We start from the raw sequence: 27,138 nt of genomic DNA on the forward strand, positions 1-27,138 counted from the left end.
TAGTGTGGTACATTCCCTTTCCAAGTTGAGCCTTTCTTTTACAAAAGAAGAGCTTAATCCTCTACAATGTGCCACAGCTATGTGGATGCCATGTAATAAAGTTTTAATGGACACAGCTGGGCTGATTAAGTCACACTGAACCCAGGGTCATGGATATGTGGCCTAAAGAAGGTATAGAAACATATGTATTGCACTGTAGAAGCAGCCGCAAAGAAAGTAGCAGTTCTAGAGAAGGACCGGTGAACAAATGACCTTGGGATTTAGTAATATCTGTCTATTAAGTAGACACAAACTGCATTATAGAGAAATTGGGGCATGTCTTGGCAGGACCACCCTTTGAAACTGACATCCACATGTAATCATGGGAGGCCATAACCTGACTCTACAGAAAGGATTTCCTGAAATCACTGATTTTGTTACATTTTTTGATTGGGTCTTGAGCAGAAAGCTAATGCAAATATTTAGCTTTCATTAGCTTTAAAAGAGCCTTGTTCTAAACGATATTACAACATCTAAATTGGTGCTCATTTCTGACAGATACATCTGGCATTGGGATCCTCTGCACTAACCCTGCTGACTTCAAGTACAAAAGCATGTAAAAGGATCATTGCTAAAATATTTTCCTGGGTGTTTGCAGCATGCAGCAAGATGAGATTCGACAGACAACACTTTTACAAAGTTGTGCTTTGAAGAAGCTCTCACAGACTTGTGATCGACGTCTCATTACCTTGAATTGGGGGTGCTGACTTTGGCCCAAATATTAGTGGTGCATCTATAGCGTTGATGTAGGAGGACATGCAATATTATGTTGCTACTGCCTGATAATCGCATGGGATATCATAGTTGCTTCTAATATGCTGCATTGCATTTTTGTCTGGAGTCAGCATCTTGCTAAATTCAAATGCTGATATCCAAAAAGTTCTGTTCAAGCCCCTCAACAACTTACATTTTCGGAAACTAGATTACATTTTCTGTGCCTCAACTCACTTCTGAAGTTGAAGTGGAACTTGTGTGCCAAATAACCCCATCATAGGCTTTAACGGACAGTAAACTCAAATGCTTGAGAATGTATTGCCTTGTAAAACTCAAATAAGGAGCACAATAGCTCAGCTTTCGTTAAAGATCAGTATGTACTAGCCCGCAGGCTGTAGATCCAAATTCTTGCATGACTCGCTCCGTCTTTCATTTTTCAAGGTGGATAATATATGCCAGCAAATGTCGTCAAGTAGGTATTCCAACAGAAGCGTCAAATATACTATGTAAATAACGTGCACTGTAAATACAGTTATTGTACAATACATTCAATTACAGAGCAAAATAGACAAACAAAATATTTAAGATAGAAAAACAAAGCACAATTAAATCTTCCCTTTTAGATGTTACAGGCTGTAAGCAGCTTGGAGTCGCGAGGAAGTGACTACAACCTAAAGGACGATTCGCAATGGAACTTAAAACTGATGTTTACTGAAACTCATATTTAAAGAACCAAAACATCCAACACGACTGAGCCTCTTATCTATCGATCAAGAAGCTACCACTATTTCTTGCTACTTTACTGACAGATTCCTGACTTGGGGTCCTCGCTCTAAAGTTATCCTCGGCCACGCACGCTATGCAAATAACACCTACACAGTTGATCAGATTTAAAGAAACATTAGCCAACATGGAGGCTTGCCTGCTCCTGGCGTGCTGGCTTAGGTTGTTGTGGCTGATCAGCATGCGATACAATTAGAAAGTAACCCAGATAAATTCGCAGAGTACAGATAACTCTGTGGGGGGAGGCCGCCTTACATTTGTTTTACACATACTAATGACCCTGAAACAATATACATGGTTGATTGCACGTTTGTGCAATGCCCTTTGAAACGCTGCCTGGCTGATCTATTGCTGTGCTCCAATCGTATCCTAGGAGACGAGAATACACAAATCCAACCGCAGTGACGTAGTTCTCTAGAAACACTGAGAAATATTGATTCGTATATCAAGAATATAGGAATTCACTTGTAAACCAACCGTCAAAGTCCTCGATCTTTTCAATTTAAACTTTGATTAATTATACAAAATGTAATTACACAGTGAAGCAATGCTACAATATCACCTGCCCGAACTGCCAAGTAATTAATTTAAAAGTTTGGACCAGAACGTTTATTGTGAGTACAGCGACTACTTATGCACTATTCTGAATGTAAATAACGACTGAGTTGCTGTTTAGGTTGCCGCTGTACTGATGCATGTGTTGGTTAAATTATATATATATATATATATATATATATATATATATATATATATATATATATATATATAAACAAAGATTTTTTGACGAGATTTGGAATGTCTGAAATGGCAACAGAGAATCCATCAAAAAGTCAGATTTCCCCTTCGAACGTCCAGTGCTATTACCACCCTGTTGCTCTGCTGAGGCCTAGCTCGGATTCAGCCAGGGTGACAGGTCTGCCATCGTGAAAGGTGAACTTAAATTGATACCAGACAGCCATGGTATTGGTGGGGGACTTGCAGGAAAAGGTAAATATGCAGTTTTTACCAATTGCTGGAATCTATCCAACAGCATGCTAAAAAAAATACCATATTGGCACAGACAGTGTACCCTACATTTTCACGTAGATTCTAAGTACCCATATATTTTGGTTGAAAGTATGCCACCATTCACAGAAACTGGTGGATTATCCACCAAAATGGATTCCCCCTAAGCAGATACAGGCACTTTGAGGCACCAGAGCTGTCACACTGAACAACGCTTAGCAGGGACCAGTGCCAAAAACTTGCATTGGTGGAGGTTACAAGTCCACTCACAAGGAAGAAGAAAAATATGCCATGTTATTTATCAATAAAGGCCCTCAGTGCATTTTCTTACTAAATTAAGATTCAACTATAATGAGACTTTTGGCAAGGTAGAGCCCAAGAGTGAGAAGGAGTGGCCATGATTACTGCAGCCAGCACCATCATGAAAACACCATCTTGGCTCAAGAAATAGGGAGGAATGAGTATAGAGTACTGACACTCCACATACACAGACCCCAGGTTTTCTGAAAATATGACTTGGTTTGGGATCTAATTCACACTGCAGAAACCTGACAGAAATTAGTAAACTGATCAATAACAAAAGCCACTTGTATGACAGCGAGGCACAATAGCCCAGGGCCTATCTGCCATAACGACTCTTGCAAATATGAGGAGGGCATTTGTCTTTCTCACTCAAAAAGGCATTTGAATCCAAGGATTATCAAAAAGGGAGCAAGCACCCCCAGCACGTACCTGAATAGGGTGTGTGTGAACTTGCAAATTCATTATTTTTGAGTTTGAAGCGAAGATCATGGAACACATGTGGAAGTAGTGTTTGTTGTTGCGACATGCCAGTCAGGAAATGGGTAATTCAGGGCAACATGGATAAATCCGGACAACAGGAATAATTCAGAGCAACAGGGGGCACTGGTGTCAGCAGCAGTCCACATCATTGCCTGCCCCTCTGCGCACCAAGTTTCCAAGACTGCACGGCCCTTCTGTAGCTCATTCCACACTACAACACTTCTAGCCTGTTCATCCTACAACCAACCCTGATGCCACCCTCCCAAGCTCGTCCTGCTACTGGTTGCAGGAGGGTGATCTTCCATACCACTATTTTTGGCTCCAGGGTATCCTACCTGCGGGACATTCTGAAGCAGAAACTGATCAGGAAGCGGTGGTAGGTTATGTTTAACTACATTTCACAGTCGAAAATGGGAAAACTCAGCCTACTCCATATAGGTCATAATTTTCTAATATCGCCTATGCAGGCTTGAAAAAAAATACCTACTTAAAGAGCTTGAACACAGACATGTGCGCAGGAAAGCGTATGTTTGACATTGGCTGCAGCTATGTAGGCATGTTTTCAGGTGTCGGGATCCACACAGTTTTAGTATATTCATCTACATTCAAACTCAGTCATCGCAAGTTGAAGAAAACTGTTTCTTGCCACAAACTTTAGGCCTACCCGTGGGCGACTTTCGGCCTATTAAGAGTCGTCATTGAACTACTTGGAGAATAAGACATGCCCCCTCTAGTTTTGTGGTATTCAGTATAGTCAAGCCCTTATGCAAATGTTAATAGACAGATACTTGAAAGACTTCCCTGGAGATGAAAACCCAAGACCATGGCCCGGATTAGGCTACGTGAAACATTTACTATGGAAAACAGTTTAGATAGAAGGCAACAACAAACAAGCCCAAAAATATTACTGCTGTTTTAGAGCCGAACGCACAAAGCGCTCTGTTCCTTTTGTAATGTCTCTGTGGGCTTTTAACCACGCCCATCAGTTTGGTTGGGTGGTGGGCTTGCCTTTTAAATTTGCTTGATTTCATTAGTGAAAGGCATGCATACTTCATGCCTTTTCCCGTGTTAAGCACTCCTCGAACGCACAGGCCAACTACTGAAAACATACGAGGCTCAATGTTTTCCGCATGGTTTCTGGACTACTTTTTCTTTTTATTTCATTAGCAGCATGATTTCACTGGGCATTAGTCGAGCGATTTGCATGACATTGATCCTGTTACATGGTTAATTGCGCTTTTGCCGCTTACATGGATACTTACATTTTTGCCGGTTACATGGATAATTGCACTTTTGTCAATACGTTTGACTGCAAGCGAACTTCTGTTTCCCAATGTGTGTCTGCTCCGCGCTCATGGCAGCCATCGGCTCACTTATGTGAAACTGTTTTACTTTTCATTTTCAGTTTATGTGGCAAGAAAAGCCTGGTTAGCAGTTTACAACGCTAATAGCTCTAACTCGAGCAAACACGAGACCCACTGCATTGCAAATGAATGTTTATTTTGCTATCCTGACTCATGAGAAGACCGAGCTTGAAAAAAAATTATAAGTAAAGATTTATGCGGTTATTAAGAATGGTGCTGGGATGAAACCATAACCTGAATTGTTTTTCCTAATTTGAATTCTCTTGGAGGAAAGATTATATGTTACCCAAGTTAAGACCAATGTTAGATGTTAACCTTGCCTTTTATTAGCAAATTTCGGGCCACTACGTTCTAGAACAAAGAAAAAGATAATAGGGAAGAATCCCCCTGGTCTCATCTGGACAGAACAATAATTCAAGTTTTTCTCCTGTTTATGGAAAGACCAGAAGCTCATAAATCTGTGGCGATGTCAAGACAAAGGAAGCTATGCACAGCTACATTTATCTAGCGCTTAATGGAAAGATTAGATACTGATATAGCTCCCCATGCCCCTCCGTTGGGTCAAAAACAGTGGACCACCGAGCAGTGATTCAGATCACAGCCTGAAAATTAATAAGAGGGTACTCGTAAGAAAGGTGAGGAGGTCAGTTTTGCCTCAATCAGGTGCTCTGTGAAGGATACTCTTAACAAATGAAAATAATGGCATTGCAAGAATACCCTGGGTCTTAATGGAAGAGTGGCAAATGACCCTTTCTAAAAGCTAGCTAGTGGACAGTGTTTAATGTCAGCATGTCATTGCAAGTAAGGGCACGCTGGAACTCTTTTTTGCAGAAAAGGTATTTACTTTTACTCATCAGACTTTGACCCGGAGCAAGAGGGAGTAAAACAGAAAAAGAACTAGCGAAATATGGAAAAATCACTGAGTTACGTAAAAAGCAGGGAAGAAAAAAAGCCTGTAAAAATGAGACTTAGATGTACAGGGGGTGGTGGAAGAATGAGGTGAAATCCAGGCTATGTATTCAGCAGTCCCAACATTTGTCATTCCCGCTATGGATTCATGAGAAACATGTTGGGCACCAGCAATTATTACTTTACATATTAGGCACCACCAGTGGCTCTCTCAGACCTGTAGGACCCACTTGACAGAAGCATTTGATGAACAAAAGATATCTAATATCATTTGAATGGAAAGACTTACTGAGGAACAGGCACAGGTCCAATCCAGGAGAAGACTATTGAGATGTCGGACTACCGCCGATACAGAATGCGCTTTCTAGGAATACAGGAAAGGCTAGAAGTAAACACTCAGAGCAAACCATTAGAAGGTCACAGCCTAAGGACCATCACAGGTGACTTCTGCTTGTGTCACATTCACGTGTTTTCTTCGTGTGTCTGCTTCCATGGATTCTTGGGTATAGTCTCTACATCGCAGAAAATCTGAATAAGAAATATTTTCCATATAACGGCTTAATTTCCTAAAGACACCTTGTGAAAGTGCAATTTCAGGTACGTGTCAAACTATGTGGCTCTATATGTTCACTATGTCATGAAGAAAGCACAGCACGGTTCAGAGCCTTGGAGCGTGCCCCATTGAAGGGCACACTTGCATGTCATAGTGCTATTTTGTTGAAAGTGGGCCTCTTGCCATTACCATCAGAACTACTAATAAAATCTGTTTTTTATAATCTACAGTCCACAACAGATAACTCTCTGCTCCAGTCAGATTAATCTCTCTGCTTAAAAGGGTAAAGGTGCCTCAACATTTGCTGAGCACTTGAGCATAACAGGTTTAACAGTAAGAACCTTTCAAGATCTTTCTAACAAATAAGCTCATGTTTGTTTTTCCCACGCTACACTGAAACCCACCTATACTGGAATTTTACATTTGCACCACACATCACTTACCATGACTTGATCTTAACTTTTCAAAATGATGGTCACCATAAGAACTTTATGGATCGGAAGTGAGCAGTAGTGTAATCAGCTGGAATGTTTGCATTGCCATTTAAATATTTGCTCCTTTCTCAATTTCAGGTAGGACAATACATCTGTTTGTAGCAGGGGATACAAGCGTTCTTAGTTGCAAATGTATATACGAAATAAACGGTGCTCAATAACATCTGTCCTTTTACCATTTTCCAACTTAACATGTTCAATTTTGTGTCCTCAAAAGACTGGTTTAAAAGCTTAAAAAAATAAGCTTTGTTCATGTCAGATCAATTTCTCCCACCACTGATTCAAAGACTGATCACAGATTGGTGGCAAAGGTTATAGCACACACTCTTTGACCCCAAGGGCATCACAGTATGTGACATCACTGGACTTTTGACCATGAATACCAGGAGGTTATGTCAAATTACTTTGATCTTGATGACATCAATACATTGAGGTACACGAGGACTGGTGCATAACTCAAAGAGGAAGTGTATTAATAAATCTCAGGGTCATTTACACAAAGGAAATTTAAAAAACAACAATGGTGGTCATGAACACAAGCATTTAGGCAATAGGGACCATATATTGAATTCAAACTCACATTGAATTGATTCACTCCTTATCATTGTTAATGAGTTTTGATTTAATATCACTTGTAAGGCACTACCACACTTGCCAAGCATAGTGTGTGTTGGTCGAACACTTCAAGAGGTGTAGCCTATGGACAGCTTTAGCTGTTTCACCATCCTTATATATAGAAAATAAATTATGCATTAAAAACACAAATCTGTACATAAATAGAGGTGCTTTGGATCAACTCTTCATAAACAGGTCTGTTTAGCAGTCATTCATATTTTGCGTCCACCCACTGCAGCATGGAGCAATGGGTCAGCCCAGTTCATCCTTAGGCTGCCTTTGCTGTGAGCGATGGCATTTTGCTTCATCACATATGCACATCTACCTAAAAAGAAATGTACTTTAGTGCCAGGGGAGGGGGGCGATGCTCTCTGTTTGCAATGCTGGTTTTTCATTTCAATTCTCTTTCCTTTTTTATTTTGTAGTCCTTCTTTTCATTTTAATTTCGGTTACAACAATCCAGGGCCAATAGAGTATTTTCTTTGCGCCAACAGCAATCATATTTTCCTGAAATGCACATTAAAACTGAAAAGGCTTCTATACCCATTATAAGGGCACTTGCCTGGTAGAAAGACCCGAATGGTTCTATTAAAACTGCGTATATTTTTTTAATTTCAAATTGTTGTTACAAGCATGTGGATTACACATATAGGCAGCATTTTTTCTTTTTCTTTTCGTGCCAAGTTATTGCAATAACAACAATATAAACATCTCATAAGGCTGTCGATGCCAGATCTTTTGGCTTTACAAATGTTTGGGTTTTTTATGTGTTCACAGTTTTGAAGCATACTGACTAGTCTACTTTTTTTATTTTTTATTTGGTACATTTTATCATGAATTCTAGAGTGCTACACTGATGAATGCATTAATTATTCCTGTATGAAAGTGTAATGTCCCAGTGGCAACTTCAGGAAGCAAGCAGCACTCAACAGGGCTCCTCTGGACAGGACACTGCTTTTGCCACCTCTGAAGCCAGGGCGTATCCACGGGCCACAGCGGCAAACCCTGGCGACCCGTACATGACGAGGAGATGTGGCCCTAGCAGATACATTTCTACATTTTGTGGATGAATACGGGGTTCTACTCCCTGGATCAGCACTGGATAAAAAATATTTAATTCTAAGCAACTTTTTATACCTCGGACTTAAAAAGTATATAACAAAGTAAAAATTCAAAAAGGGTCAATATGTTTAATGTAAATTATATGCAATGAGCTGTAAAGTACCATTCGTTATCAATCACTTACACCACTTATCTATGTAATTTGTCTACCACCTATGATCTTATATACAGAAGAGTTGTTATGAACAGCAGTAACAAATTATAAAATGAACATGACCCCAGAGGCAGGATATTAAAACAATAAAGATAATCAAAACATATCAAGAAACAAATGGCACATTTTTACAATATTTATTTATTATAAAGTCCTAAATACATACAATTCAATTTAGCATATTGCTAGAGAATACCAGTACTAACCACAAAATTTGCTTCCTATTTTAGAATTATGTGAAAGATGCCAAGAATCAAACAGGGTCAGAAGAGAATCTCTGGGTGCTGCCCCAACAAACTTCTTACAAAGGTGTGCTCAAATAAAGTAAAGTTGAATCCGAGTAAACCCGAAATACATGATGCCTTGTGGTTTAAAATCCGACTCACTCCAGAGAATTTAACAATAGGTTTCAGCACCTGAATCTGTCAAGAACCAAAACAACAAAACTAATGATATCTTAGCTGCACGTTTTCAATTGTCAAACTGTAAACTATTATCACCATGCTCTCAGTGAAATATTTCCACTGTTGGCATTTCCCAAGAGTCCCATTTCGTTGATGCTATCAAGTCTTGTTTTTCTGCACATGCCAACCTAACAAGTACATAAAGGAAGTGCTCACCTCTGATGTTTTGAGCTTCTCTTTTGTATCCTGGCTCCCAGGATAGAAAGTGTTGATTGGCTTGCTCAGCTGTAATGTTTACATTCTAGTTAAAACTGTAAGTCATCATCTTCCTTTTTCGTGATCTCATTCCTTAGACACCTGTATTGCTCACTCTGTTTAACTCCATCATGCATGCCCCATTACAGTCCTTTGATGAAATACTATAAATGTGGGTCTTGCGCCTTTGCATACAGAGCATGATTCATTGCAGCTTTCTGGGGGAACTATGGCTAGCTGCATGTATGATTGAAAGACATTTATTTACTTATTGTTTAATAAAAACCTTTAGACTTTGATTATTGTATTCTTTAACACAACTCTATCCTTTGCAGACATTTTCTATACACAGTTCTCTCTAAGATGCTGCTGTCCAGCCAACAGCATATTGTGGTTCCAGGTGAAATATTCAATATGGTTCATATGTATTAAATAATATTTAGAACAATATAGAGATCCAGAGATCACCCACTGAGACTGAACAGGTAGAATGTATAACTACTAATCAGTTCGGTCTTAAAGAAACCACACATTAAAGAAAGCTGCCCAGATCCACAAGAGACACTTCAGCTGCCAAAGCACTAGATCTGGAAACCAATGTAATCAAAGATCACTGACCAGACCCAAAACACAAGAAGCCCCAGTCCATTGCTGGGAGGACACCTTGTGCAGAATATTGCAGTTGTGGTGTCAAATCAGATCAGAAATTCAGACTGAATGCCTTAGCTAAAGGATTTATTCTAGCAGAATGTTGACCTTTTCCAGTCCATTCCATAAATGAATGTAGTGCCAATTATCTCACAAGGAACCAGAGAGCCATCAACTAACACAACTTTAAAAGAAATACCCTGGTCTGAGCCCAATATATACGGCACTAAACTATGCAGAAGACGAATTTAACTACCAGGAGGAAGAGTGTTCCCAACACTTTGTTTAGGACCCAAAAGCAACAAGGATGGAAGGCGGCAGGTTATCCAATCTGTTTCAACCATACAGTCTGTGATGGGGGGGTGGCTAAGACTGATGAAATTACTTCCTGATGTCTTGCCTCAGTGTCAAACCATGGAGATGGGATAAGAGGTAAGGTTTTTCATATGTGATGGTTTTCTCTAGTCAACAAGGAATGAATAGAGCTCCCTCCCAATATCCTTCTGCACCTCTGCGGTATTCCAGCTTTGAAATATGTGGCAGTGTCATCTTTCGGGCCAGTTCAAGCCGTGTTGATCTTGGTTTTCATCTAATATTTTATCTGCAAATATTTTATGAAATGCAGACCCAGGATCTTCCTGCTTAATATCAAGTATGTAGCATCTCTGCACTTAGCTGAGCTGGGTATGTTAGGCACACAGGTCACTGTAAAACTGTTCAGTTGTTTATGGATCAATATACACAGATTCCGCAACCTTATAGCTAGCAGCCGACTGAATGAAGAGTTGTATTGACAGGATCAAGGATCTCTGAAATCCAATAAACAATTCTCGAGGCAATCAACTGTCCTAATCTACGCAGTGTTTAATCAATCTGGTGTCTACTCGTAAACAAAGATGCACTATTGAGCTTTACTTATTTGTAAAAAATTTTGCACTACTGTTCCTCAGTACTTCCACATTGTACTTCCACATTCTGAACAAAGTTTACGGCCCACTCTGGTGGACATTTTAAATGTTAGTAAACACTACAAGAAATAATCGGGAATCTTTTAGTATACAACCTCTTCGCCAAATAAAAAGCTTATATCCCAAAAATGGGCATTTGTGTGGTATAAACAAAGAGACAATGAAATGTAATAGAACAGGTGTTTTTCTCAGCATTCAACTTTAAAGATTCCACAATGCACTCCTAAAGTCATTTGAAATGTAGGTTTTTTCCGTTGGGGTGGGTAGGGTAGCATACCATCTGCCCAATTACACTGGTCAGGCACCTTACTTTTATATCACACATTTGTAATCTAGTGTCTTCCCCTATGTCATCTTTTCTACACCAGTGGGCTAGGCTTTTCCAAAGGGTTGTAGTTCACATTTTACTCTACGTGCCCCATCCTGGCAAATTTTCACTAAACTAGATTTGTAATTTTTTCTTAAATTCAAAAATGCCTGTTGTTCTGAAATTACACATATTAGTATAAGATTACTTATGTTGAAATATTCAAAAATACAGCAAGAACACGTCCCTCTTACCTCATGCAGTTAGCAGCTTTTAATTTTCCCGCAACACAGTTATAACTTATTTAAGCACCGCAGCTCACAAGACACTCACTTGTGCTAAGATAGTAATTGTTGTGTCTTCTTATGAACAACAAATGTTATACAGAACTTGGCATAATTATACTAGGCACAATCCTCAACAGGCAATTCCTGCATGCTTCTATATTCTCAACATAGGACAATGGCTCTTTTCTGTGTCAAAGATGTCACCTTGCAAACACAGAAAATGTGTTATAAGATGGGGTGTGCATCACTTTCACCCTCAGTTTGTCATATTTTCAAACAAAGATCAAATCCGAATTCTTGCAGTCTATGGACAACTGTAAGCCAACAAGTTCCTCCTGGCTGATCAGCATCTGAAGCTGTACTATATCAGTGTGGTGGATATACATTGAACCATTTATGATCCATATATTTAGAAACTGCCCACACATACACTATATAAAAGCACCTACTAGACTCATAGCATTTGTACCCTTATTGAACAGAAGAATGAAAGCAACAAGACATACCAGAATGTCAATACTTTCTCGCCGGAGTGATGTGGATTCGGGCCTGTCCAGGGCTGGATTAAAGATGAACGGGGAGGAGGAGCCTGAAGTTCTCATGATAGGTAAACTCAGGGATCTGAAGTCTTTCACAGCCTGCTCAACTTTCAGCTCATCACCAGGCTTGGCTGTTGGGAGAAAAGAGGTGCTATTACTATCAGTAATCGGTAATGCTCTACACATGACACTGTTGGGCCCTTAGGGTTCTGATGCTTCTTGATGCAATTGGGCAGGGAATGTACAAGTTCACTGAGGGATGCACCAGTCTCTGTTTCCTGCACTGTTGGTGGTTATGGATACCAGGATTCTTATCATCCCACAGTGACTTCCAGTGAAAGTCAGGAGTGCATGCAAACGTCCTGAACTGTGTACAAAAACCTTCAATCTAGGCACCACTGACTACTGGCCACATAATTTTTATTATTTCAGGAGGTCTGTGCTCATGTCAGGAACAACCTCCTTCAGAAAACAAAGAAACCTCTTGATGCTTCTCAAGAGCACTCCTATGATATGAAATCTATTTCACCCTCCCTAAATAAACCCTTTATATGTTTTACAACACACACACACACACACACACACACACACACATTGATATATATATATATATATATATATATATCAAACAAATCTCTGCTAACAGCTGGCTGCTACCGCCAAACGGGTTCGGTGCTCGGTTACGGGCACAGAACCTGTAAATATCCACAAATTATCCTTTCAAATACTTGTTGAAAGAAATAACCGGCTTTCCAGATTTCTGCAATCCAATGTTGTTTTATTATGCACAAGTTCATATACATTGTTTCAACCGTTTTGGTCTTAATCATAGCACATTATACCATGCTACCACATACAAGCCCTTCCGCCCCTAAAAAATACATCCTGCAGTTTAATGGACATAAAGAAAATACTCTTATACACATCTCAAATATATACACACACACACACTGAAAAAAACAAAGGTTACAGGGAAGTTATAGTTATGCTCTAAATTTTCTCGTACAAAAGCAAAGAAATTCAGCAGTTAGAGTTCTTTCAGGTAACTTTAATTTGTGCCCTAAGGTAAATGTAACTCGCACCTTTGCCATGCACAGTTTTCTTATCAATAATTTTATTGCAAATGTTGCAGTGATAATATCAAATGCCATACAAGATCTCATCAATGATATAATATGTAGAATATTTAGCTGTGCATGGCAAAGGGGCAAGTTATAGTTACCTTAGGGTGTGAGTTAGAGTTACTTGAAGGCACTAACTATAAATTGCTGAATTTCTATTCCTTTGTACGAGTAAATTCAGAACCTAACTATAACATCCCTGTATGTAACCTTTCGTTTTTTTCAGTGAATTTCTCTGTTTTTATTGTAACGTCATTTTAATTACTATATGTTATTCCAACCCCCTTTGGCTCGGCACGGCGGGGATTGGTTGCAGGGCCAGGCATGCAGCCAAACCCTTATAACCACCCAACCATGTGCCACCTATGGTGCACAGTGCGGGTTGGCCACAGGGACTCTCTCTCTCAGTGGATCTGGGAGTGGATGCGCGAGTTTCTGAGTGGGTCTGAAAGAGGGTGTGTAAGTCTATGAGTGGGTCTGAGTGGGTACATGAGTGTATTAGTGGGTTTGTGAGTGGGTACATGATTGGGAGCATGAGTCTCTGAGTGCATGTATGAGTGAATAAATTAGTATATAAATGAGTATGTTTTTTCTTTCAACTTTTTTCACATTCGAAAATATTTTGCACGTAATATGTGGAAATTTGTGAATTTCCACAAATCTCACACGTGGTGATGCTAAATTATTTAAACCCCATAATTGGTGCTTCAGACACAGGTAACCTGACTCCCAAGCGTACATCACACCCTTGGGAGTCAGGGTACCTCCACCTTGACCCCTTATACCACTTGCAATTAGGATTTTCACCCCTGGGGATCATGTCCCGTGAAATAAAATGACGGCCGCAAATTTCTTATGAGGTTGCTGTCAGCCAATTACAGCGCTTCTTTTTGCACAAGTATTTTTGAAAATTTGCGAATTTTCACAATTTGCTCGCGAAGGATCCACGTCCCTAGATACACAAATATATTTTCCCTTTCATTTCTCAAAAACTACTAAACAGATTTACACCAGATAAGTGAAAGCATGATCTGCATCCCGAAGCTAGCTTTCTGTCAAATCTGGTGTAATTCCGTCCAACGGTTCGGGCTGTGGTTGTGTCTAAATGTCCTATGGGAATTAACATGGGAAATTTAATTTTTTTAACCCCTTTTTTCCTCAGCCATCGCTTGACAGACCACCCCAAAACGTTCCATGTGCAACAAGAATCATTGACACACTTTTTTGGGGGGGGACATTTTGTGAAGATTTGTCAAACGGTGTCAAAGATGTATGCAAGTCAAAAAACCCTTTTTCTGTGGAAACATAGCCCTAACTATAACTACCTACTGACGACTGGCAGTAACACACATATTATTATATATATATATATATATATATATATATATACAAACACATATATATATATATATATAGCTTTTTATGTGATCTGTTCGCTGTGTACCCCTCGCTCAAGTTCTCGCTTCTAGATTCTTTCATGTAATCTAATAATATCCATACGTCTATATTCAATTTTTTGCTATGGCTCTGTGACTTCCAGATATTTTTGTTAATTTCTTCCTATAGTAGTTTCACTGTATTCTGTGTCTTATATATGGGTGACTTTACTAAAGCACTATGGCACCCATTGGGTATGGCTTGTGCTATTAACAACTGCTAATCAGTGCTTTATTTGTGCAGGTATCTGTGGGTGATAGGCACCAGGACTCACTTGTCGTGGCCAAGACTTACTTTTTCATCATCAGACTTTTAGCCCAGAACAGGAGAGATAAATGCATAAAAGGAAGAAAAGACAGAAGATCCAAGCGGCCCTGAGTGGTTGACTTAACCTAACAGCATGATGAGGAGCAAACACACTTGGTGACCGGAAAAGGAAGGCACAACCTTGGCACACGGATAGCCTTTTATCTCCATGCCCTCTGGCACCGGAGCTCCTGCCCTGCCGGTACCACCAAACAGCTGCCAAGCCGCCACGCCCCACAGCAAACCGTGCGGCTACACGGCAAACAGATAGACAGGGCTTTATTTCCGTTCTGTGTGGAATCATCTGTGGACACACAAACTTTTACTGGAAGCGAAACTTAAACAAAGGTATCACGGAAATGCTACAGTGTGAGAGCAGGAGCTCTGTCTCTGCAGCAATGTCGAAACAAATAGAAGTTTTGGGGCGATACCAAAATCAGCTCATATACAGTATACACGGCTCCTCTATCATCTGCAATGAGATAATCTTTGGTCTGAAAGTGCAGACGATAACAATGTCTTTGATGTGGCTCACTAGTAATCAAAACATCACACCCACAGTGATCGTGCCATGTGTTCACTGAGGGTGGACTCGAGGGCCGGGGCCGGCACTTAACGGCGTCCAGGCCCTCTACGGTTTCATCGGGGCCTGTCGGGGGTCACGCGTCTCCTCCCATAGGCCAGTCGCCACTGCAACCAAACACCACGCTATATGATATGATTTTACATTCAGGTATGAAAGCAAAACAAGGGCGCAACTCAGCGAACCCGTGGAAAACACAGATATTCTGTAGGAATTGATTCTGGAATGAAGTCACTTGAGAGAAAGTTGCAGGAGAAATGGAGGGAAATCGTCGTGCAGAATGTTCCCCTCACCACACCCACCATGGCCTACACGTGACGGCCCGGCGTGACAGGGGGTGAGACTGCATCTGGCAGGGTAGGGCATGCGAGGCAGGGGGGCGAGGTGAGAATGCCCCAGAGGCGAAAGTAACGCCTGCCCCAGAGGCGAAAGTAACGCCTGCCCCAGCCTCACTATACAGCAAGGCAGGGGAGAGCCCCTGATACTGGCGCCACATTAAAGTGGACTAGGAAAGCAAGTACGTTTTACGATTTACAGAAGCCCAAAAAATCGGCCAACTGGTGACCCTGACGCATCGGCCAATGCCCGACGTCCCTCTTCACTCCGTCCCGTGAGTGTGGCGTCCAGAACCGACCGGGGAGGGCACTAGGCAAGGAAGGCTGCGGGCGGTGGGATCGGCCAGGTACGGACGCAAGATGCACCGTGGGGCGGGCACGGGGAGGTACAGGGACTACACTCGGAAGCGGGGGGCAGGAAGCGGCTAGAAGAGAGCGCGCAGAACTACTGCCGAGCGGCGTCAGTCAAACCCCACCCCTCCCGGGCCGGCACGACTCGCTGCAGCACTTGGAAAGGATTTCCGCTGCTATAAACGGCGTCCCTTTAAAAAAATGAACAACCAAACTAAATAGTAAACAATGCATAGATCGCAAAGCTTTAAAAATAGTGAAGCTGAAAGAATAAGGACTTTGTATAACTACAGGAAGCGTTTGAGAACAAGTCAGGGCTCGTCATCATTGTGCCTATGCTGGCATAAGGCATCTTCTAAGCACTAAGGAGCAATAGGAAAGGGATTTAGCAGTCAAGGGAAAGAAGGGCAGGAAAAGTAATGTGAGAATGAGGGAACACTGCAGGGAAAACGAATAGGCGTTCAGAAGACAGGGCCCAAGGGACCTTGTTCCATCATGTTGTGTGCGTACATGTTTCCCCAATGATGCTTCAAAGCAGGACTGATGGTGAACTTAAGAGGGTAGCCAAGGAACTGTAGAACATGGTTCTGTGGAAGAGGCTCAATACGGAGGAGTGATCCAAGGATAGGAAAGCAAAGGCTACTAGAGGGCGGGACCCATCAGTGAGGACACAGTCACAAAACATTATGCAAGAATAGTCCGTTCAAAAGCAGGGAGTCGTCCCTGGTGACCAAGGTGAAAGTGCAACAGTGTAATTTCCCTCCTCCAGTACCCAGCTGCCTATGGCCCAGGCATCCACAAACTATTCCCCACACTGCTTAAAATAAGCATATTTTCTGGAATTCTAACAGCCATTAGATTTGTGCTTCAAGTAAAAGCGGAACTCTAATTTGTAAAGAGTAATTACAGTTCCCTCTTTTCTTGCTAAGAAGTGGGCAGCACTGATTGGCTGGCATCACCCTATCTTGCACAGGTATGATCACCAGTTGGACACCTACACCTCGTGCTCATCGAGCCTATTGATTACAAAAATTAAGATATCCTTTGACCTACTTCAAAAATACAGCAATCTTAAGTGAGTGAAACACGTCATACAACACTCATGCATGCACCCTATAAGTAATTATGGGCACTACAGTTTAGGTTTGTGCTATACAAAAACCACATACACACACATATGCATACATATTTACATACAGACATATATACACCAGTCTTCAGACTAGGTTTCTGGTAAAGGACTGAGGCACATGCTGTGCTCTGCAGACAATTCCCTGGGTGCTACTGCCGTTCCAGAGCTCATTCGTTTGATCACACACTCTCCACTTCTGCTGATGCTCAAACACGAGGGGTATATTTTTGGGAGCATTTCGTAGCCAGCAAAAATGCTGCACTCTCACTTTATAGCATCAATTACTGCTTATGAGACATGAAGTGGAACAAATACAGCTGACTCATAAAATGCTTACTCAGCTCCTAATTTATTGCACATCAAATCACGTGCTTGAGTTTCTCCTGGTCTTGCTCTACCAGAATGTACCATATTTATAGACTTTGTGTTATTCCTGTGTTTCCAGTCCTCCAAGTTCTTGTGTACAGTGTACCCAGGAAAGACACTCCTTTCTTTCTTTCTTTCGCTTTCTTTGGGTCAAAATTATTTGAGAGCTATTGAAGCGATTCTAGTCTTAAGGCAAGGTAAATCATACAAACTATACTAGTCCTACCAAATAAGATCAGCATGTTGACCGCGCAAAGGATGGGCCACACACCCTGTCCTCCTATCTGACACTTCTACATATAGATGTTAAGTTATTAATAACTTCTCTTGATCCCCTTGTATCAAAAAGAGTTGCAGAACTGCACTTGTGCACTTTCCTAAATCAACGTTTTTCCTGCACACATAGGATTGTTAAGAAAAGTCTATTTTCAGTGAGTAGTAGACTGCATAACTCATGTGCTTAAGACACCAACCGGAACATGTGTGCAAGTACCTAAAGGTAACAAGATTTAATATAAGTAATTGGCTCAGCTTTTCACGAACTCTAAACAATGGGGTAAGAAAGTCATAAACACAGACAAATCTCTTTTTTTTGGTGTACCTATTTACTGGCACTGTCAACACAGGACCTGATTCACAAAGCCACTTTTGCTCATAAACATATCATTACAGACCTAAACGGGGGGTCTTTGTCTGCCACGTACCCAGAACAGGACAGCTAGCATGTGTAAATGCATTTACTATTCCATACAAGTAAATCGTGACTGTGTACAAATAGTAGTAAACCCAGAGCAATGGATGCAGAGAGTATGGCTCAAGGGGTGGTTTGCTTCATGAGGGTGTAAATGCCCACAAACCTGTGAGGTTGTGGGGATTCACAAAGCTCCTCCCTGACCCGTTCTCTTCTGAAAAAATGGCTAGAGACTTGCTTCAGCAAAAGGCTGCAATCAATCCTCCTCCAAGGTCAAAGGGGACATCTTCACCTCCCAACCTTTCGCGAATGGGTAACCCTGTTTTACTTGGAGAGGAAAAATGTGCTATTGCCCTTCCCAGTTCGGAAATGTGCTGAGTGTAAAATTCTGCACTGAGGAAAAAAGAATGCTTAATAAAAATGCTGCAACATTGCCACTAGTATGTCTGGAAAGAGGAGACCGACATTGCTTTCCAGATCACTGACAGGCAGGAAACATGCACAATTTGTTTGAGCAGTACTATGGAGCCAGATAAAAAAAAATGTGATGAACCACACAAAGAAGGTGGTAATATACAGCATTAGTCTGTCTATTAGGAAGAAAAGGGCTGCAGAGAAACAATACACATTGGATGATGAAGCCTCAGCCACACTTTGGGACGTGTTCACCATTAGCTACTTCATCATCAGTTACCTCATCCTACCCTAATAAGATACTATTAGGGTGGCCTCAGTGAGAAGGATTTGAAGATAAGTGTGACTGGATAAATCAACCTTCCAGATTATTATGCACAACCACTTCTGTGTCACTTGTAGCCAATGATGAAACATACCACAAAAGTGTGGATGAGGATTCCACATCCAACAAAATGAGGATGATTTCTCTTAGGCCCGTTTCCACGGAATCTACTGGCTTATCCAGTATATTGTTGGAGTATTTGTATGGTTTTGTATTGATATTAAGGAGGAAATGAGATAACAGATGTACCGCTTTCTCTCTTATGGTATTCAGATAATTTTGTGAGCCTGGCCCAGAGCTCATAAAGACTAAATATATGGGATTCTCTTTTTTTTATATTTCTATATTAACTATAGTGTCAGACAAATGTCAAATGAAGTGCCAATGCCCTTCTACTCATCTCACATTTCACTGCATTGTATTGCTACATTTATAAAGTGCCTACTTAAGTCTGAGGGTCATATGTGCTGCAACCCAAAACACTAAGGGGGTTATTCCAACTTTGGAGGAAGTGGTAATCCGTCCCAAAAGTGACGGTAAAGTGACGGATATACCACCAGCCGTCTTACGAGTCCATTATATCCTATGGAACTCGTAATACGGCTGGTGGTAAATCCGTCACATTTAGAACGGATTACCACCTCCTCCAAAGTTGGAATAACCCCCTAAGTCATCAGCTCATATCTTCTAAGCATTTATTTCCAAATTTGCCAGGGGCTGACTTCATGCTCTGAATAATAAGAAAATACACAGATCATCAACAGATTAACCACACCAGGTACCAGTATTATTCATCATCATACCTAAAAAGTATACTTTTGTCAAGAAAAAAATATGACAACCACATTGAAACAGGGTTCCGTGAATTACATTCAAAAGCTGACTTTAGATTAAACAGCAAACATGAGGCACTAATGTTAAAACTAAAGGACCAAAGGATGATACATCACAGCAATATGATACATGTGCCCTGATGCATAACAAAAAATAACGTCAAGCATAAATATGTATATATTGGTTCCAAACTAAAGTAAATGATTTATCTTAGTGAGGAATGTAGAAAGTGACTTATGAGAATTCACCCCTCAGTGAAAGACCTAGAAGGTGATTTGCCATTTTTTCCCTGTACAATATCAAACAGCAGCCTGCATGAAAGCACAAAGAAAACAAATAACCGAGAACGACAAACACACCCCAAAGGGCCTTGGGAATCAAAACCAGGAGGCGGCTTTCTGAACCGTTTTATCTTTTAGTTGGTGTCTGTCCACACACTTAAAATGCATTACAAAACGTGGAGCCTGCTGTGGTGCACACGCGCGCCCCCCCCCCCCCCTTTATATTTGCCAGCTTTACCTTAAATAATGCAGGCTGCCGCACGGCACAAGGGCGTCCTTTGGGGCTGCTGCTCGAGAAGGAGCCTCGATGTGCTAACACTGGGACTGTACCGGTGTGAGGTGTTCCTGGCGTGAGAGCCGGCCGCACACCTGTATTCTAATGAGGCAGCAATCACCAATGGCCGCCGCCGCCGGCCTTCGTGTCAAGACTCGCTCGGAGCTCCGAATACAAGACTCTCTGGCCTCAAGGTTTACACAGAACCTCCGGTAACAGGATGAGAGGGCGCGCCCTCGGGCTCCCAGGCATGTTTCTAATGCAGTCATCGCGGAGTCTGATCAGAAAGCGGGGTTTCCTATCCGAAGCTGTCTCGTGGACTGAGATCATTGTTACAGTGCTCTTGGAATAATTTAGGAAAGTTGCAGATGTGAACGTCAAAATACTTTTTACTGCATTCATCCCGATTCATATCAGCCTCGGATCTCCTCTGCTCTTCTCAGATCCAAATTCGCCCCAAAACTACTGTCTTTTGGAGGAACAAAGGGTGCTGTGCCTTTTTACCACACAGCCCCTCTGCATTAGTCAATTTCTTCCTCTGTGGTACTTTTTCAAGTATTAGGATGGTTCAATGGGTCTGGTGCATGCTACAGAGTTGGTGAGTAGGCTTGTGGGGATTCACCAGAGCACAGTAACGTGAAGGTCCGGCTACACCCCAAATACGGAGGTTATTTACTTTCCAATTAGTGTTGGGGGGGCATTTTCTTTTCTTCCATCGATCTAAATTCCAACAGCACCCATACAGCCATTCAACCAAATATAAGTGATAAAATGAGTGCAGAAGATCAGCAATAGTTGTACCAGTTACAAAACTAAGCGTGGAGTGCCAAGTACCTCTCTCGACCTCTAAGCAGTCCACATCGGTAAATTGACTCAAACACGTCTGAACACGAACATTCACACATAGATCAGGGTATGGGCATTAAAGTGGTGCCGGGAAACACTCAAACACACTGAGACAGAGATACAATGACTTACACACTCAGAGACAAAGAGATTGACATGCACACCATAACAAACACTGGGCTCACCTATCACTGGTGAAAGTTGTAAAATCTGACCCAACTGCAAAGCTGCTGCCTTTAGAACATTTCTTAGCCAGTGAGCAGCAGTCGGAGTAGGGACACACCCAACAACAAGAGAAGGCCACAGAATTAGTGTTAGCCCTGTCAGCTCCTGGCGTGGTTTCCCCAGTCTATGGCTTCTGACCACCTGTTTTTAATCCTGTGCTGAATTTTATTTTTGCTGCCTTTTGGACTGGGCACTCTACCACTGCTGGCCAGTGCTCTCTGTCTAAATTGTATTGGTGGTTGGTTAATCCACGATTGGCCTATTTGATTTAGTAATAAGTCCCGAGTATAGTGCACCAGGTATGTCCAGGCCCTGGAAATCAAATCCTACTAGTGAGCCTGCAGCACTGGTTGTGCCACCCACCTGAGTATCCATGCAAACATGTCTCAGGTCTGCCATTGCAAGTGTCTCTGTGTGCAGTCTTAATCTGCCATTTCATCCTGACAAGTGCACCCACTTGCCAGAACCATATCATCCCTTCTATTACATATAAGTCAACTCTAAGGTAGGCCCAAGGCAGCTCCTTGGGCAGAGGCAATGTATTTAAAAGATAGGTCATGTACTGGTGTGGTTTACATGCCCTGATAATGAAATACTGCTAAATTTGGGTTTTGCTATTGCAAGGGCTATTTCTCACGTAAGGTAACATGGGGATTTCCTTCAAATATCTTTTAAGTGTAATTTCCTACTGGGATCAGATAGAGATGTGAAGTTTGGGGTCTCTGAACTCACAATTTTAAAAATATATCTTTTGGTGAAGTTGTTTTTTTAAATTTCTTAAACTTTTAGAAAGTGGGCATTTTCTTGCTGAACCATGCTGTGCCTCTGCATGGCTGTTGGATACACATCTGGGTCATGATGACAGTTAGGCTGGTTGTGAATTCACTCTAGACAGTCACACAAAGGGAGCTGAGGGGTGCCCTGCATATCCTGATGGGTCTTCCCAGGCTAGAATGGTGAGAGGAGCAGACACTTGCACCTAAATAGGACTGTGCATGTCCTTACACAAAGCAGTCGCCAACCACCTGGAGTGTATCTGGGGCAAGGACAGGAAAGGCAGGGTCATTTGCACTACAAAGACTTTTCTTTGAAGATTCCCTACTTCAAAGGCAGAAATGGGTATACATACTGGACCTCTGCTCCCACAAATTTAGAACCCTTCTGTACTAACCGCTTCTGTGCCTTGGACGAGGTGACCTCGTCCAAGGCACAGGGAAACTTGGGGGAGCGCTAGCGCGCCCCCCGTGCACCCCCCTCCCCCCCAAGGCGGGGATGGAAGGGGAAGACCTTCCCCTTCCACCCCGACCCCCCCGACCCCCCTGTGACATCAGCGCGCGAGCGCACGCTGATTAGTCACAGGGGCCTCCCCCATCGCGCTGGAAGCAGAGCTTCCAGCGCGATTGAAAGAGAAATGCTAAGCATTTCTCTTTCAATCACGTGGGGGAGGCTCGGAGGGGCTTCAAAGGGAAGGAAATGTATTTCCTTCCCTTTGAAGTCTCTCCCAGGGTTTCAAAAGCCGGATTGCTTGCAATCCGCCTTTTGAAACCCCACTAGACACCAGGGATTTTTTTTTTTGTGTGAAATTGACATAAGGGAGCGACCCTTTGGGCAAGGGTCGCTCCCAGGGGGGGCATTTTTTCGGGAAGGCCTTTTCTGCCCCCAGGGGGGCAGAAACCTCTAGGCACCAGGGATTTGTTTTTGTTTTTAATGTTTTATTTTATTTTTTTAGGTGGGGAGCGACCCCTTAGGCAAGGGTCGCTCCCCTTGGGGGAAAATTATATTTAGGTCATTTCTGCCCACCTTGGGGGCAGATTATCCTATTTTAGGTCAATCTGCCCCCAAGGGGGCAGAAACCACTAGGCACCGGGGATTTGTTTTTTTGGCGCCAATGTCACGCAGGGGGAGCGACCCGGTAGGCAAGGGTCGCTCCCGGGGGGGGAGGTTGGGGGTTGGTGGGGCAAATTTATTTTAGGCCATATCTGCCCCCCCTGGGGGCAGAAACCACTAGGCGCCAGGGCACATTTTTTGTTTGTTTTTGTTTGTTTGTTTGTTTTTTTAGAGACGGGTAGCGACCCATCAGGCAAGGGTCGCTGCCCTGGGGGGCAAATTGTATTTAGACCATTGCCCTTGGGGGCAGATTGGTCGATTTTAGGTCAATCTGCCCCCAAGGGGGCAGAAACCACTAGGCACCAGGGATTTGTTTTTTGGCGCCAATGTCACGCAGGGGGAGCAACCCCGTAGGCAAGGGTCGCTCCTGGGCAGGGGGGTTTGGGGGGGGTGTGGTGGGGTCAAATTTATTTTAGGGCATTTCTGCGCCCCCCCCCCCTGGGGCCGGCTGAGCTAGAGGCCAAACTCCACAGTTAGGCACTTTGCAAAAAACACCTCTGTTTTCTGTGAAAAAATATGTTGTGTCCACGTTGTGTTTTGGACCATTTCCTTTCGTGGGCGCTAGGCCTACCCACAGAAGTGAGGTACCATTTTTATCGAGAGACTTAGGGGAACGCTGGGTGGAAGGAAATTTGTGGCTCCTCTCAGATTCCAGAACTTTATGTCACCGAAATTAGAAGAAAAAGTGTTTTTTGGGCCAAATTTTGATGTTTGCAAAGGATTCTGGGTAACATAACCTGGTCAGAGCTCCGCAAGTCACCCCATCTTGGATTCCCCTGGGTTTCTAGTTTTCAAAAATGCGCTGGTTTGCTAGGTTTCCCCAGGTGCCGGCTGAGCTACAGGCCAAAATCCACAGGTAGGCACTGTTTTCTATGAAAAAATGTGATGTGTCCACGTTGTGTTTTGGGCCATTTCCTTTCGTGGGCGCTAGTCCTACCCACACAAGTGAGGTATCATTTTTATCGGGAGACTTGGGGGAACGCTGGGTGGAAGGACATTTGTGGCTCCTCTCAGATTCCAGAACTTTCTGCCACAGAAATGTGAGGAACATGTGTTTTTTTAGCCAAATTTTGAGGTTTGCAAAGGATTCTGGGTAACAGAACCTGGTCAGAGCCCCACAAGTCAGCCCATCTTGGATTCCCCTAGGTCTCTAGTTTTCAAAAATGCACAGGTTGGGTAGGTTTCCCTAGGTGCCGGCTGAGCTAGAGGCCAAAATCTACAGGTAGGCACTTTGCAAAAAACACCTCTGTTTTCTTTCAAAAATTGGGATGTGTCCACGTTGCGCTTTGGGGCATTTCCTGTCGCAGGCGCTAGGCCTACCCACACAAGTGAGGTATCATTTTTATCAGGAGACTTGGGGGAACGCTGGTTGGAAGGAAATTTGTGGCTCCTCTCAGATTCCAGAACTTTCTGCCACAGAAATGTGAGGAACATGTGTTTTTTTAGCCAAATTTTGAGGTTTGCAAAGGATTCTGGGTAACAGAACCTGGTCCGAGCCCCACAAGTCACCCCATCTTGGATTCCCCTAGGTCTCTAGTTTTCAGAAATGCACAGGTTTGGTAGGTTTCCCTAGGTGCCGGCTGAGCTAGAGGCCAAAATCTACAGGTAGGCACTTCGCAAAAATCACCTCTGTTTTCTTTCAAAAAATTGGATGTGTCCACGTTGCGCTTTGGGGCGTTTCCTGTCGCAGGCGCTAGGCCTACCCACACAAGTGAGGTATCATTTTTATCGGGAGACTTGGGGGAACGCTGGGTGGAAGGAAATGTGTGGCTCCTCTCAGATTCCAGAACTTTCTGCCACAGAAATGTGAGGAACATGTGTTTTTTTAGCCAAATTTTGAGGTTTGCAAAGGATTCTGGGTAACAGAACCTGGTCCGAGCCCCACAAGTCACCCCATCTTGGATTCCCCTAGGTCTCTAGTTTTCAGAAATGCACAGGTTTGGTAGGTTTCCCTAGGTGCCGGCTGAGCTAGAGGCCAAAATCTACAGTTAGGCACTTCGCAAAAAACACCTCTGTTTTCTTTTAAAAAATTGGATGTGTCCACGTTGCGCTTTGGGGCGTTTCCTGTCGCGGGCGCTAGGCCTACCCACACAAGTGAGGTATCATTTTATCGGGAGACTTGGGGGAACATAGATTAGTAAAACAAGTGTTATTGCCACTTGTCTTTCTCTACATTTTTTCCTTCCAAATATAGGAGAGTGTGTAAAAAAGACATCTATTTGAGAAATGCCCTGTAATTCACATGCTAGTATGGTCACCCCGGAATTCAGAGATGTGCAAATAACCACTGCTCCTCAACACCTTATCTTGTGCCCTTTTTGGAAATACAAAGGTTTTCTTGATAGCAATTTTTTACTCTTTATATTTCAGCAAATGAATTGCTGTATACTCGGTATAGAATGAAAACGCACTGCAGGGTGCAGCTCATTTATTGGCTCTGAGTTCCTCGGGTTCTTGATGCACCTACAAGCCCTATATATCCCCGCAACCAGAGGAGTCCAGCAGACGTAACGGTATATTGCTTTCGATAATCTGACATTGCAGGGAAAAGTTACAGAGTAAAACGTAGAGAAAAACTGATGTTTTTTTCACATCAATTTAAATATTTTTCTTTTTCAGTTGTTATTTTCTGTAGGAAACCCTTGTAGGATCTACACAAATGACCCCTTGCTGAATTCAGAATTCTGTCTACGTTTCAGAAATCTTTAGGTTTCTGGGATCCAGCATTGGTTTCATGCCCATTTCTGTCACTGACTGGAAGGAGGCTGAAAGCACAAAAAATTGCAAAAATGGGGTATGTCCCAGTAAAATGCCAAAATTGTGTTGAAAAATCGGGTTTTCTGATTCAAGTCTGCCGGTCCCTGAAAGCTGGGAAGCTGCTGAGTTTAGCACTGCAAACCCTTTGTTGATGCCATTTTCAGGGGAAAAACCACAAGCCTTCTTCTGCAGCCACTTTTTCCAATTTTTTTGAAAAAAACGAAATTTTCACTGTATTTTGGCTAATTTCTTGGCCTCCTTCAGTGGAACCCACAAAGTCTGGGTACCTCTAGAATCCCTAGGATGTTGGAAAAAAAGGACCCAAATTTGGCTTGGTTAGCTTATGTGGACAAAAAGTTATGAGGGCCTAAGCGCGAACTGCCCCAAATAGGCAAAAAAAGGCCTGGCACAGGAGGGGGAAAAGGCCTGGCAGCGAAGGGGCTAAGGACATTCTATCAGGAAGAAGAGCTAGATGCCATAGGATGGACTGCCACTCTGCCTTTTGCTTAGTTGTGCTGGCCTGCTGATTTCTGATTCTGTCCTGGGAGTGAAACAACTGAAGTTAGCTTTCTACATCTTGCTTTCCAAGGTTCTCCAAGGGATTGAAATTAGATTGTCCCCTGTTAAGAAGTCTCTGGGACATCAAAGACTTCATCTGCCAGTGTCTGGGCTCGTCTACTGAGAGTCCTGACCTGCCAAGTGGTGCCAACTCCAGTCTCTAGGCCCTTGGAGGTGTAAGCTAGTGACCTGATGGAAAAAATCCACACCATGACGCACCACTGCAGACAACTCAATGCAGTACATGCCCCACAGCTGGAGAATTGGCGCAGCACTAGTCTTGCAGATGCAGAATAGACACAGCACCTGTTTCACTGCAGCTCCATCAACACAGCGCATCTAGATTTTCCATGCATCCCCATGGTGTAAATTTCTCATCAACCCCGTGCTGCAGTAAGGAACTGAGGCTGCGTGTCTGCAAATCAATGCATCGCCTTCCCTGGTGGGCAAGAATTGATGCCTCATCATCCCT

General features: G+C 42.6%; 1 protein-coding gene across 3 annotated transcripts in view; it reads right to left on the bottom strand.

The window, feature by feature from the left end:
* PLEKHG5 (pleckstrin homology and RhoGEF domain containing G5) overlaps window positions 1-27,138 on the bottom strand; it is an 834,379-nt gene that overhangs the window by 123,397 nt on the left and 683,844 nt on the right. For all 3 annotated transcript variants that reach the window (XM_069240015.1, XM_069240016.1, XM_069240018.1), the window contains one exon: window positions 11,911-12,074. In XM_069240015.1, the coding sequence (XP_069096116.1) occupies window positions 11,911-12,074 (164 nt within the window). The remainder of the gene's footprint in view (window positions 1-11,910; window positions 12,075-27,138) is intronic.

The sequence above is a fragment of the Pleurodeles waltl genome, chromosome 6, assembly GCF_031143425.1.
Source record: "Pleurodeles waltl isolate 20211129_DDA chromosome 6, aPleWal1.hap1.20221129, whole genome shotgun sequence".
In the NCBI taxonomy this organism is placed as follows: domain Eukaryota; kingdom Metazoa; phylum Chordata; class Amphibia; order Caudata; family Salamandridae; genus Pleurodeles; species Pleurodeles waltl.